Source organism: Hylobates moloch, unplaced genomic scaffold (genome assembly GCF_009828535.3).
Source record: "Hylobates moloch isolate HMO894 unplaced genomic scaffold, HMol_V3 SCAFFOLD_4, whole genome shotgun sequence".
Taxonomy (NCBI): domain Eukaryota; kingdom Metazoa; phylum Chordata; class Mammalia; order Primates; family Hylobatidae; genus Hylobates; species Hylobates moloch.
In genome coordinates, this window is record NW_026652279.1 from 172,053,278 (window position 1) to 172,068,522 (window position 15,245).

The window sequence follows — 15,245 nt, forward strand, 5'->3', positions numbered from 1 at the left end:
TTCACTTCACCGGCACGCATGCTGACGTGGCTTATGATCACAGTGGCTGTAATTTAGGTGTGGACAGTTTCCCCTGTAATGTTGTTTTCTGTCCTGCCTCCAAATTGTAGATTTCAAAGATGAAAAAGTGTTGTTTTTCCTCAAATGAAAATATTTCATAGTTTTTTCTTCTACAATTAAATTCTAAGCTGTAGAAAAGAGATTGAGTAGGAAAGTGTCCTAGCAAGAATAGATTGGTTTTCCTCCTTGTAGCTCTTAGTGTAGAAGAGATTTGTTTCCTGTGGAGTTTTGTTTCTATCCTGTGGGCAGAGAGGATTCTTGTAACTTGCAGCGGCACCTTGTTTTGTTGTTTTCAACCACCTGGAAACACAACAGTGAGACATTGAAGGAAGATTGAGGTAAACGGCTCCACAGGAGGAGGACCCAAGGTTAAGGAGCATGAGGTTGGTTTGGGGCATTCTGGGTTTCTGTTGCTAGAAGACGGTGCAGATCCTGAGGAGGCAGTTGACGTTAGGGACCTGAAGCCTTAGAGTGTTTGGGGTTGAATGCACTGTTTTGGGATATACTACCTCACACCCCAGGACCCTGAGATCGCGGATGGGGGATACATGGGAGGAGAGGAGAGCAGAAGGCATGGACTGTAGGCAGGTGCTGCTCACACACCAGAGGGGAGGGGTGTGTTCCCGCCCAGTGAGGGGGTTCACATGGCAGGATTCTTGCAGTGGAGGTGAGCTTTGAGGGAGAACTGGTAGGGACTAAGTCCCCTAGAAAATGCTCATCAGAATTTCTTGGGGAAGAATGTGGGAAAAAACCTCTCCCTTTCCTTTGTCCCCACTAGCCCCAATTTGATACACTGCCCTGTGGCCCTGGAAAACCAGTGGTAAACAGAATCCGTAGAACAAATGTTAGATATACAGAACCAATGTTAGGTCTAACGTTGATTCTATGTTCTGTACATCTGTCTGCCCACCCCCTAGAACTGTTGGTAGATCTACCCCATGAAACTATGATAAACACACACACACACACACACACACACACACACACACACACACACAACCATTGATAGACCCACCCCATAGAATTGTGATAGACACACCCTGTCCATCTAACCATTAATAGAAATACACACGTACCCATAAAACCATTGAGAGACAGAGGGACCCACCCCATAGAACCAGTGATGGACACCATATACTGTCTGCAGAACTAATGGTAAAGACACAGACACTGTCCGTAGAACTGATAATAGACACACACACACCCCCATAGAACTATGGAGAGACAGACCCACCCGCACAGCCAGCAATGGACACACCCACACTGTCCATAGAACCAGTGATAGAGACCCCCTTCCCATAGAACCACTGGTAGACAGGCCCACCCCATAGAGCTGATGACGGGCATGCACGGTGCCAGGTTTTTGTTTGGCAGGTGTTTCTTCAGCACCTGTTACGCAGAGTAAATATGTGTTGAATGGATGTGGAGCGAAAGCGGTGCTGTTTTAAAACATCGGAATCCTTGCTGGAATCAGGACTGCTTTAATGTTTTCGCCTGGTGTGGAAGTGAAGATGGTGTGGATTTTTCTTGTTTTTGTCCCTGCTTGAGATGACTGTTCTTTCTCCTCTTTGTCTCCTGTGAGTGATGGTTATTTCCAGCCCTGAGCCAGGTCCTGCTTGTTTAGAGAGACTTTTCCATTCTGAGGGATCCGAATCCCTAACTTTCAGCCCTGATGTTTTAATATTGTTACGTATCTGCCAAAATGCCTTTTATTTGGGTGACACTTTGTATTTACCACACTGTGGAATTGTCCTTGTAGCCAAACTGCTTTGGTTTTGGCTGACACTTGTGGAGCAGTCTCTTAGACGCCTTCAACTTGAAACTGGGAGAATAGAGGGGGGATGGGGTGCTGTGATTGGCCTTGGTGAGCAGAGCCTGAGGGACTGGGTTTCTGGGGCACTGAGGGTCACTGTGGACGGCCTTTTCGTTGGCTTGCCGTTTGGCTTGTTAATTCAGTGAGGTTGCTGGATGAGTATCCTTGGCCTGTGTGAGGGGCTGGAACTTTTGTCATCTTTAGTACTGATCAGTAAAACTATGTTACATTTTTATTTCAGAGAAGCCTGTGTCTCCCAAATCAGGAACATTGAAGAGCCCTCCCAAAGGATTTGACACGACTGCCATAAACAAAAGCTATTACAATGTGGTGAGTAATTGCAGAACATTTTTAAACTAACTGGTTTTTGACTGTCTCTAAAGCTCAGCAATGTAGAATATAGTGTCAAGTACCTAGAATAGGAAGAAGGAAATAAGGTTCATTCATCTGCCACACAAATGTAACCACCATTAAGGTTTCGGTCTGTTTCCTTCTAATCTCTGTATTTTTGTAATTGTATGTTTTTGTTTTAATACCGTGTATATGGAAACGTCCCTTGCTCTTATCCCATAACATAGTAATGTGCCTGTTTCCCCATGCCATAGCCAGTCTTCAAAAATGATATTTTAAAAGATGTATAATGTGATTTGAAAATTTTATATGCATTGAGTGCCATTCTGTTTGTATTCAGAGTAGACTGTAAGTACTTTAGACATAAGGGCTTCTAATTTATTTTTTCTCCTGAATATAGTGTTTCCCAGGATGGATGTGTACATATCACATGGCGTAGTGTTAGGGGAGCGTGTCTAAACGCTATACGTGTTAAAGACAGGTGTTTCTGGATCCTAAAACTTGCCGCTTAATATGTTCAGTATGTGATACTAAATCTGTGTAGTCTAATGCTATTAAATCAAATGTATAGTCTCATAGTACTAAATCTGTATCGTCTAAACCTTCTTTGTACCTAAGCTTATGTAGCAATTGCATGCTCTATAGAAACGGAAAATAATTTATTTCAAAGAATTTATTAAAACTTTGAACTACTCAATATGATAACAAAGTAAACCCTCTAAACATATGTATGTTTTGAATTCTGGGGAAAATGTGCATTTGTTTTGTTATTTCTTCCCCTACTCCCAATCTTTTTTATTTTCTTCGTGAGGAGGTATAAATATGAACCCATGAGACCTTTGAATTGTTGGTTTGAAACAGCAGTTGATTGGTGTTTTGTGCAGCAATCATTTTATTGTGAGCATTTCATTTTCTGCACCTGTGTTGGGAAATGGTGAAAAGTTGTGGTGAAATGGAGTCTGAATAGCTCCACCACGTGGACCTGTGCCCCCGTCTTGTGCTGTGGGACTTGCACTCTCAGCTTTCTCTTGAGTGCCCACCTTCCACCTGCCCCAGCATCTTACTGTAGGACAGACTGGCCTGGGGACCCACTCATTAATAACTGTTTATTTGGCGCCAGCTCTGTGCAGCTCTGTTAAAGGCACCAGGGTGCACAGTGAACAGAATGGCGGGTGCCTCTCCCCTCGCTGAGCTCACACTTGGGTACGGGAACACAATGGTCTTCTGTTGCCTCCATTTTTACTGCTGCTTTTTCATAATTTGACATCTCTGCACCTTCTTGTGAACAGGTCTCTTCATGCATCATGCCACTTCTCTTACCTTAGTGGCAATCTTTGACTTATTTTTCCTTGTATTTGGTCAACTCCAGATCCTTTTTTGCCTTGGAAACACTTTTCTTTGCTTCCCCTCTTTCTTCCCTTTTTTTCATTCATCTTCATTTGGCTACTTGGACTCTGCCTTCCATCTCAACTTTGTGGACTTTGAGAAGATCAGACTCCTTTTAGCCCGTCGTGTGACCCACGTTCCCCGGGCTGCCTGCTTTCTGTCATCTCTCCTAGTGCTCTGCATCGCCTTCATCCCTTGGCCTGTTGGGCATTTGCTTCCAGGATTTGGCTCTACTAACTCATTTGCTTTTTAGCGTGTAATGTAGTTTATGTGTAGTTTTGTGTACATAGCCAAGAAGACGGTAGATGGGTTTTATGGGTTGTAGGAAAACTTGAGTTTTAACTCCTGGAGCTGCCCTTTCCTCTTGCATTCTTGTATAAGACATTGCTTTCCTGGGGAAAGCTTCATGTGGTGAATAACACAGCCACAATCCACAGTGAGATTCCAAAGGGTGTGTTACCTTCTGTTATGGTTCAGGTCCAGATAATTGTGTTAGAAAAAATGGTTAGCAGTGTTTAAATTGGTGCCAAGGGCATTCTTTAGTTTCTCCATTAATCTTGCTTTTATTAGGCACTTTATAAAACCAGGCAACCATGCTTTTTTAGAAATCCTGGTGGGTTTTTCTTTGCATTATATATTCTGTAATACTTCTCAGATTGAAGCATGGTCAATACCTTTTTCGTTTTCCTTCTCTAACTGTCCTTTTACAGAGAGAATAGCCTGGGTAGTATAAGTGCTCTTTTCTTCGAATCAGCCAACTCTTTCATACAGAATGATGGAAAACACCTTGACCTCAAAATCACATCCAAATTGTTGTCTATATAAAGCTGCATTTGTAAATAGCACATGGTAAAATTACAGTTGTTATAGAAATAAACTCATAGAATTCATAGAGAATCATCTTTTGATGTAGTACTCTCATTTTACAATAGAGAAAACAGAAGCTGAATGCCTTGTCCAAGGCTATACATTGGTTACTGACTAAGCCAGGAATCAATTTCAGCTTTCCTTAATTTTATATTTGTAAATTGTACATAAAAATAGAGAACAGAATACAACACAGAACAAAACATGATCGATAATGTGTTAGGCATTTCCACCCCCCCTTTTGTAGTTTCATTTTCACAGAAAACTATAAGGTCTAGGTGTTTTTAACCCCACTGAGAGTTGAAAACTTACTAAAGGGTAAGACTGGTGTGGACCAATGGTGTTAAGGAAAGTTACATGAATGACTTGTCTTAACTTGGGATCAGTATAATGGGGTTGAGAGAAGAGTATTCCATGCGAAAGTACCGACATTTTGAAATTAAGAGACAATGAGACAGGTATGAATGGGATGGATATGTGTTTTCCTGCTATTGTATAATGGTTAAGATGAACACCAAAAAGACACTGGAAAGTAAAACTCGTAGTAATTTATGTCTGTTATTATGGACCATTCAGTAACTATTTCTCTCTCCTCTCCTTCTGGGACTCCTGTTGTGCAATTAGTCAAATATAGACTATTTTTGAGCCATTGTCTTCATACTGTCCTTTAATTTTTTAAACATAGTTTCCTTTAGTTCTTTGGACATATTATAATAGCTGCTTTGAAATCTTTATCTCCTAAGTCACTATCTGTGCCCCCTAGAGACAGTTTCCATTGACCACTTTTTTGTGTGTGTGGTCACACTTTCTTGCATGTCCTATAATTTTTTAAATTGAAAACTGGACATCTTAGACCAATTTTAGCAGCTCTGGATGCTTGAAATCCACCTCCCCTGGGATATACTGTTGCTGTTGCTGTGTCTTGCTCAGTGACTCACCTAGAGCACTTCTGTAGTTTATCTTCCCATAGTCACTGATGTCTATTTTTATTTTTTTATTCTTGTTTTTATTTTTAATTCTGTCTTTCTAGGATTCACTTTTGGGTAGCATAATTTAGTATTCAGCCAAAGATTCACCAAAGATTGTGCTTAAACACCTTTAACAGTTCAGGTATTACGGCTTACACCTGTAATCCCAACACTTTGGGAGGCCTAGTTGGGAGGATTGCTTGAGGCTAGGAGTTTGACACCAGCCTGGGCAGCATAACAAGACCATGTCTCTACAAAAAAACAAAATTACCTGGGCTTGGTGGCAAATGTCTGTAGTCTTAGCTACTTGGGAGGCTGAGGTGGGAGGATTGCTTGAGCCCTGGAGTTTGAGGCTGCATTAAGCTATGATTTCACCACTGCACTTCCAGCCTGAGCTACAGAACAAGACTGTGTCCCTAAAAAAACAAAAAACACCTCTGACGGTGAGGTTTCACTCTTTGCCAGTGATCTGTATGGGGTTGGGGAATGCATTCAAAGAGGAGTCTGGGGAGGAGCATGACTTTTTAAAAGTTAAAGGCAGTGGATGAAATGACAAAGGAAAAGATAAATCTTTTAGGCTACCTAATGAGAGTTTAATATATTCCTTGCCTCAAACAGTATAAGCCAGATCACAAGTTAATTGGAATGTTATTTGCATCAGGTATAATACAAGGTTATCCTTAATGTCTGAAGAGCTCATTGAGACAAATACATGAAGATTAATAGATAAATGGGAAAGGATGTGAACAATTTAAAAAATGGTAAACACTAAGGCTTTGAAAAAAATAAACTCACCATAAAAATTTTAATAGCCATATTTTCTGTAATCAGTGAGCAGAGATTTAAAGAGAGAATCTTTAGTTCTAATGGTGGAAATGTAAATCCATACAGAGCTTCTCAAAAGTAATATGGCAGTTATATATAGAATTCTGAAAGTGATCAAGCTCTTTAATTTAGGGCTTTCTCTTTAATTTCTAAATTTCTTGAAATCCATTCCAGAGAATTAACCTGAAATATATTCAAAGATGCTTGTGTAAAGGCATTTTCAGAGGATTATTTGTTATAGTAATAAATTGCAAGCAACCCAAAATAAACAGTATGAGATGAACAGTACCAGAATGATTAAGTGATCAGTGGTTTGTCCATTTGTAATTGTTAAAGTGTACATGAGCCTTTAAAAATACAAAAAACATATATTTTCATGTTAAGTGCAATAACAGAATATAAAATTACATAGGTGATATGATCTCATGGTATTACAAAGTTGACATAGAAGATAGAAGACGTTGTGCTAGAGAATGGTTTCTTTCCAGTGGAGGAATTTTAGCTTCCCACTAATGTAAGGGATAGTGATTATGGGGGAAGTCTTTGGCACCACAGTCCAGAATGTGTTGGAGATAGAAACAGGGGCCTCTGAGGCTAGGGAGGAAGCCAGCGTGGAACATGGCAGGCACACAGGGCCTTGGGCTTGGAGAGTGACGGGGGAAGGGAGAGGAAATCAGGATCTCTTAAATGCAGATCTTTTAATTTCAATTAGTTTTTGTGACACAGCTAGCCACTTCTCTTGCCTCTATTTTCTCATGTACGTACTGTTTGAAGTCAGTCTGTTAGCTGTATCTTAGGGTGCCCTTGTTCTGTAGGTAGTTCAGCTAATTAAGATCAGGGCGCTTGATGCAGTGGAAGGTGTACAGCCTTTTTGTTGAATCGTCCATGCTGCTTAGCCTGGGTGGCCAGGAGCTTTGGCCCTGGCTTCCTGAGCCCAGTTATCTCATTTGTAAAATGAGGTTGGTAATGCTGGCCCTGACCTGGTAGTATTAAGTGGCCTGGCAATTGGCCTTAAGGCCTCCAGCAAAGTGCTGGACCTTAGAGGTTTTTGTGTTTATTAAGAAGAGTATTTAAGAGCATTGGGAACAGAAGGCATCACTGAGGCCACCATACCATTCTGTTTGTAAACTGGATCCCCATAGCTTTTGAGGGTGACCTGTGAAAGCGCGTAGCCAGGGTGGCCTGATCATATAATTAAAGGAGACAGGTTTGTGACCTGATATGCCTGAGCTTGGTGGATTTGACAGTGAAAGCACACTCGTTGTGCCCATGGCATGGTGACTGGCATCTTTCCTGATGGGGGTCAAAGGAAGGGGTTGGATGCCTAGACTGGAGAGAATGATGGTCTGGAGTTGCCTCTCGGGGGGATGAGGAGCACCCCACTTCATCATTAGAGAATGAGGTTTCTTAAGTTGCTGACTGGAAAGACACAGTCCTTATGGCCTTCCCTGCTCAGCGATATACATTACGGTTTGATTTTATAAGCTTTCTGTATTAGTCCGTTCTCACGCTGCTGTGAAGAAATACCCGAGACTGGGTAATTTATAAAGAAAAGAGGTTTAATTGACTCACAGTTCCACATGGCTGGGGAGGCTTCAGGAAACTTACAAGCATGGCGGAAGGCACCTCTTCACAGAGCAGTGGGAGAGAGAATGAGTGCCAACAGGGGAAATGCCAGATGCTTATGAAACCATCAGATCTTGTGAGAACTCACCATGAGAACAGCATGGGGGAACGCGCTGCGTGCCCCTGCTCCCCCGCACCCCCCCCGCCATGATTCAGTTACCTCCACCCTGTCCCGCCCTTGACACATGGGGATTATTATAATTCAGGGTGAGATTTCAGTGGGACATATCACTTTCCCTGTTATTTAGTGCATTATTGTAATACTGTGAATGTAATGTAATAGGGAGCATCACTCTTTTTAATCCATAAGTGTATAAAACGGTTATGTATCCTTAGATGCCATCACACACGTCCACGGGCCTTTCTTATGCTCCAGAGAAGCCCCACGCCTGTCTTCTCCTCCCTGCTCCCTTAGTTTCCGATGGCCTTCAGATGCCAGGCTGAGGAGGAAAACCTGAGCCTCCTGGTGACAGGGTGTCCTCTGTCTCTATCCATCAGCAGTGACCCTAAACCCTGGCGTTGCTTCATCTCTTCATCTTCTGCTTTGCCCTTGGCTTTTCTCCACCTTGATGAAGATTTCTTTTAAATCTTTTGACCCCTGAAGTCTCTGCTTGGGGCCTGTAGGTGGAGATGGTTAATGATGAGGGGCCCTGAGGTATCAGGGAGGGTGTGCAGCTTGTGGGACCCCCTCTTTTCCTGGGTGGTGAGGTGCCTGCTGGCTTCTTTCACACTTGGCTCCCACTGTTTTTCATGGGATTTCCTTGCTGTATCTGGACTAAGATGATACAGACGAAGGTTGTCAGGTAGGCAGTAGTGGAAGGCTGACACAGAGAGGAGCTCAGTGTTTGGGAGAATCGAGTGACTCAATTGCAAGAAAGGCTGTCTTGTGAAGTAATTACCTCCTGACTGAAGGAGTCATTTAAGAGGCAGCTCCAAGTAAGACTCCACATTGGGCTGGAAGGTCGAAGGGTGACTGGCTACATGCCTTCCTGCTATAAGCCAATGACTGGCACTCTTGAGTAACCATTATAACCCTGTAAAACCCCTTTTTGTGAAAAAGGGAAACAGACCGATAGACTTGTCCGGCTGCAGGCAGTCAGTGGTGGAGTGCAGCTGGGAGCCCAGGTCCACGTGGCTGCAGAGGCCAGCTCTTTACCTGTCGCCATGCTGCTGTGCCATTGGCAGTGTCTGCTTCCCCCTGTGGGCTGGAAGCTTTGCAGGAGCCATTGCCTATAAACCTTTAACATTTAGGAGAAACGTACCCCAAGACCTGTGAATCTCCAAATTTGAAAGTAATAGAATAACATTTATTTCAAAAGATACAGTATCATAAAAGCATTTATGTGGTCCTTCCAAACTTTCTTTGAGAGCTAATGTTCCGAGGTATTGGTAAGGAGCGGCAGTGCTAACACACTACATTAAATCAGCAACTGTGTGGTCGGGGAGCCACTGACTGCCTCGTGTCATTGTGACCCGTAGATGAGCCAGCAGGAGCTTCTGGGATTTCTTGTCAACACTCCTTCCTCCTCCTCCTTTCCATGTAGTCAGATGTTTATTAGAGGCTACATTGTGTGGTGAACTACTGTCTTGTAATTTACTTTTTGAAAATTTACTTGAAGTGTAAATAGACTGGAATGGAGAACATTACCTGATGATCTTGTTTCTTTGTAGCAGTGGACAGGGAGGGGCTGATTAGGTAGGGTGGAGGTAGATTTTGAATAATTGTGCCACTTTTTAGTTTTTCTTCTTGGACTTACACATTAGGATTGGGTTATGGAAATATAGTTGTATGATGATAAAAATCTTTTATACAGATGAAATAAAAAATTAATGTCCTTCGTTCTCTTATGCAAATCAGTTATTTGTTTTTAAAGGCTATTGATGACATAAACATATAAAACACCTACCAAGATTGGCAGAGGAAGTTGTAACCCATTTGTAAAATCAGAAATACTAAGTACTCCTTTAATGATGCAACGAATAAAGTGTCTGTGTGTGCGAGGCGCAGCAGTGAGTCCTCTTTGTTTTGCTGTACTCTGAGGCAGGCAGTGTAGGGAATTGAGTGGCACCAGTATTTCATTGCACTTGCCTCTCCATGCCTCGTGACCCCCGGGAAGCTGGCACTGGCTGAGCTCAGTTCTCTGGGCCTTTCTTCAGCACTGTGGGTCGTAAAAGCTGCCTTTTCTCTGAAAACTGCGTGTGTCCTCTGGGTTCCCAGTGTTGGTGGGATGGAGCTGTGGCGGCCAGGCTGTGAGGTTTCATGGGGTCCTGCAGCAGCCAGAGCGTGCAGAAGACAAGGAGGGGAAGAAAGGTAAGTGGCATCCAGGGCTGCACCCCGAGGTCAGGAAGGCCAGCAACCTCCTGGCAGAGGGAGTGGGCACCCCAGCTGGAGCCAGGGAGCCAGGCCTGGCTGTGTGTTTGAGGAAAAGTTAAGTGTAACTTGCATTGTTTGGTTGGGAGTAATACAGGAATTGTGTTGAGCACCCTATTTGAAAATAGTGTTTAAGGTTATTTGTTGAATTAACCAACTTAACTATTTTAACAAATGTAGCTTTTTAGCAGAGGGCTCTTTCGAGTAGTTTTGGGTGCTTATGGGAAGCATTCATTTCTACAACCAGTGCTCAGTGCTGTGACGGACAAAAGGTCGTTGTGTTTTATTCTTCTCATATTCGTGCTGGTGATAGTTTCTAGTGGCTGCTTTCTTATATCACATGGAACATTTTTCTGTTTGAAAATAACTATATAGGTCTTCAGGTGTGTAGTGAGCAGTATTGGTAAGTTGGTATCCAGTATTTGTAATTAAGAAGCTAAATCATATTTCCTATCTTTAACGTTGAAAAGGACTTTTCTGATACGTCTGTGACAGATCTTATTTTATTTTTTTTAGCTCAAGATCCCATTATGCCTGGCTGGCTTCCCCTGTTGTTTTGGAGGACAGGCCTGGTTTAGAGTAGCGTCTCCGGGGTGTGGTGGCTGGCATCACGGTTTGCCTCTGCTCACCAGACCTTTGACATTTGTGTTCGACAGGAATTTCATAGAAGGAAGACATTGTGGTTGTGGGGTCATCATTTCCCATGAAAAGCCAGCTCCCTGCAGGGCCCCTCGCTCTGGCTCTCCCACGGTCGTCTCCCGTGAATAGATCCCTTCAGGGATGAGCCTGAGTTCCTTGTCACCAGTGGAAGAGCCTCTGTTTTTTTTCGCCCAAGTAGTTTAGTAAGTGATTTAATCAGATTTGCATTTACTCAGGAATGACTGTACTCCTTTCTCAGAGTTTACAGTCAACAGTAGTGAACAGAATAATGACCCGGGTTGTCTTTACTAAGGCTGAAATTTAACTTGATGACTTTTTTCTTAAATGTTTAAATTTACATTTAGATTATCAAAAATTATGGGGACAAACTGAGCATGTTTAATATCTTTATTACTTCTGTACAATTTCTTTTGTATGAGTAAGCGAGAATGTATTGTTAGCTCTGGGAGACAAATAGCACATCTTGATGCATGTACTAGATGTGCAGAAAATACGTGTAATGTGATTTCCTGATTTAAAAAGCACTAGCTCTGTAACAGAGTCAGGTGAAAAAGAATGGAGGCAAGGATTCCACTTTCTTCACTTACGTCAGGTCCTTCAGGATCCTCAGTCTCATGCCAAAGAAGACAGTGCGGTGCAGTGCAATGGCAGGAGGACCTGGGGCCACTGTCTGGCTCTGCTTTTCCAGGCTGTTTGAGTTAGGAGAAGTCAGCTTCTCTAAGGAGAGGTTGTGTGTGCAGAGCACCTTGCTCGGTACCAGGAGTGCGAGGAGCACCTGCAGTTCACATCCAGGTGCCTTCTCGTCTCGCCCTGGGCTGGGCCTTTGCCGCAGTGATGGCTGGTGGAAAGCATTCCTGCCTGGTTTCACCAGTTTTGCACTTTATATCTATTTGTCAGTTTTTAAGATTTAAATTATTTTGATTAAATTTGCTACACTAATACAGGGTATTGGGAAACATTTTAATTTTAAGGTTAATTTATAATTATTCTGCTATCTTTAAATGAAGTAGTAAAGATAGTTAACATTGATAAACCTGTAGTTTTTAATAAATGTGGTAATAAGGTGTCTGAGACTGTCATATTCACTAGGGAAAGTCTATAGTTCCCAGAAATTGATTTCAATTTTTAGATGCAATCTAAAGAGGAAACTGTTTTTTTAGATATGTTAAAACACATAGATTTCAAAGGCACAGTCCAGTGAGCTTTGACAATGTATGTATCTGTTGTAACCGCTACCCAAATCAAAATACAGAACCTATTTATCACCTTGGAGACATTTACCTCATTCTCCTTTCCCTGTTGTCCAGGCCCCCATCCTACCCTTCACCTCTTCTCTGATTTCTGTCACCATAGATGAGTTTTGCCATCTCTTAGACTTAATATAAATGGAATGATGCAGGATGTCCTTTTGGGAATGGCTTCTTTTGCACCACACACTGTCGTAGAGATTGATCTGTTTGTCCATGCAGTTGTGATTCTTGGTGGCTTCTCCTTTTTATCTAAATAGACATGACATCTGATGATGGAATTCATGCTAGGTATACCTGTGTCAGATACAGTTGGCAGTAAGATAAAGTCAGTTGTGTGGTCTTAGTAATACTTCATTACATGGGTTTAATAATAATCGCAAAGAATGATGATACTCAACACTTTTGTATTACATAGAAGTAACAGTGTGAATTGAACAATGGCGATGAACTGTCCAAAGTGTATACATCTTAGTGTCAAATAGCAATTGAAATATCAAATAACACTTATTCATCATTTATTATAGGTGCTACAGAATATTTTAGAAACAGAAAATGAATATTCTAAAGAACTTCAGACTGTGCTTTCAACCTACCTACGGCCATTGCAGACCAGTGAAAAGTAAGTTAGATTATAAATTGCATTAACTGTAAAATAGTCTAAACCTTAGGCTGTTCTCTTCTATTTTCAGAGAATAGAGGGTTAAATAGTGAAACAAAATTCAGTGTACCAGTTTGCCTTAGACATCAGCTATTTATTAGGTTAAGACTTCAATAGGACATTGGGATGGCAAAGGAGAAGAATATAAATAAAACTGTTTACATATGTTTACTGTTATTTTTCTTGGCTCTAGGTTAAGTTCAGCAAACATTTCATATTTAATGGGAAATCTAGAAGAAATATGTTCTTTCCAGCAAATGCTCGTACAGTCTTTAGAAGAATGCACCAAGTAAGTAAGATGCTAAAAATTTGCAACACTCAGGTTGGTATAATTGGTATTTAAAGGATTAAGTGTGAAAGAATTTTAGAATTCACATTTCTAACGATGCAAACTTAAGTTATTTTAAATCTTTTGGGTAAATCAGCTTTTATAGTAAAAGCTGTATTTTAGACTGTCTAGTTTGTATAGCAGGAATCTTCAGAGAAAGACTCGACAAGAATGGTGATTTTTAAGGTGTTCCATGGAGGAAGAGTAGGGATGAAGAGCCTCTGGGAGAGAAAGGAGAATGGCCTGACACCAGGACCACTGAGGGGACAAGTGGCTTAGCTGCTTGTGTGCCCTGAGTGCTGCGCAGGGGGCCTTGAAGGCCAGGTCTTTCCAGCAGCATCCTGCAACTCGCCTGCTGTTTCTGGCCTTCCAGAAGCAGATACAGTGCTTCTTGAAATAACATATTAGGTTGGTGCAAAAGTAATTGTGGTTTTGGACTGTGAATTTTAGATCATAACTAGGCTCAGACACATCTTTATTAATCAAGAACCATTCCAGTCAACACATTTTCGCCAGTGAGAAACAAGTTTTATTCCTGTAGCGTAAAAATCTGTGCTTCACTGAGAATGATGTTTTCCAGTTTCATCCATGTCCCTACAAAGGACATGAACTCATCATTTTTTATGGCTGCATAGTATTCCATGGTGTATATGTGCCACATTTTCTTAATCCAGTCTATCTTTGTTGGACATTTGGGTTGGTTCCAACTCTTTGCTATCGTGAATAGTGCCGCAATAAACATACGTGTAACTGTTGCAAGGACAAAAAACCAAACACCGCATGTTCTCACTCATAGGTGGGAATTGAACAATGAGAACTCATGGACACAGGAAGGGGAACATCACACTCCGGGGACTGTTGTGGGGTTGGGGGAGGGAGGAGGGACAGCATTAGGAGATATACCTAATGGTAAATGACGAGTTAATGGGTGCAGGAAATCAACATGGCACATGGATACATATGTAACAAACCTGCACATTGTGCACATGTACCCTAAAACCTAAAGTATAATAATAATAAAAAATAAATAAAAAATAAAAAATTAAAAAAAAAATAAATAAATAAGAAAAAAAAAATCTGTGCTTCAGGATTTGACAAACTCTTGGAAAGCACTTTCTGCATCCTGCTGGTTGTGGAAGTGTTTTCCCTGCAAAAAGTTGTCGAGATGCTTGAAGAAATGGTAGTTGGTTGGTGAGAGGTCAGGTGAATATGGCGAATGAGGCAAAACTTCGCAGCCCAATTTGTTCCACTTTTGAAGTGTTGGTTTTGTGACGTGTGGTCGGGCGCTGTTGTGGAGAAGAATTGGGCCCTTCCTGTTGACCAATGCTAGCTGCAGGCGTTGTAGTTTTCAAAGCATCTCATCGATTTGCTGAGCATACTTCTCAGATGTAATGGTTTTGTGGAAATTCAGAAAGTTGTAGTGGATCAGACTGGCAGCAGGCCACCAAACAGTGACCAGGACCTTTTTTTGTTGCAAGTTTGGCTTTGGGAAGTGCTTTGGAGCTTCTCGGTCCAACCACTGAGCTGGTTGTCGTTTAAGACCCACTTTTTGGCATATATCACAATCTGATTGAGAAATGGTTCATTGTTGTGTAGAATAAGAGAAGATGACACTGCAAAATGATGATTTTTTTTGATTCTCGCTCAGCTCATGAGGCACCCACTTACTGAGCTTTTTCACCTTTTCAAATTGCTTCAAATGCCGATCGACTGTAGAATGGCGACGTTGAGTTCTTCAGCAGCTTCTTGTGTAGTTGTAAGAGGATCGGCTCCAATGATTGCTCTCAGTTGGTTGTTGTCAACTTCCGATGGCCGGCCACTATGCTCTTCATCTTCAAGGCTCTCGTCTCCTCTGCAAAACTTCTTGAACCACCACTGCACTGTATGTTCATTAGCAGTTCCTGGGCCAAATGCGTTATTGATGTTGGAAATTGTCTCCACTACTTTATGACTTACTTTGAACTCAAATAAGAAAATCGCTCAAATTTGCCTTTTGTCTAACATTTCCGTAGTCTAAAATAAACAGCAAGTAATAAGTCATTAGCAAAGAAACCATAAAGCGAGAAATACACATTAAAATGA

At 41.7% G+C, this 15,245-nt stretch overlaps 1 protein-coding gene across 16 annotated transcripts in view; it reads left to right on the forward strand.

The window, feature by feature from the left end:
• ARHGEF7 (Rho guanine nucleotide exchange factor 7) overlaps positions 1-15,245 on the forward strand; it is a 190,833-nt gene that overhangs the window by 116,882 nt on the left and 58,706 nt on the right. For 15 of the 16 annotated variants that reach the window (XM_032151319.2, XM_058438074.1, XM_032151317.2 and 12 more), the window contains 3 exons: positions 2,115-2,203; positions 12,702-12,796; positions 13,029-13,124. In XM_032151319.2, coding sequence (XP_032007210.1) covers positions 2,115-2,203; positions 12,702-12,796; positions 13,029-13,124 — 280 coding nt within the window. Of the gene's footprint in view, positions 1-2,114; positions 2,204-10,059; positions 10,208-12,701; positions 12,797-13,028; positions 13,125-15,245 lie in introns of those variants that run through there. The other variant, XM_032151327.2, reaches the window with a different exon arrangement.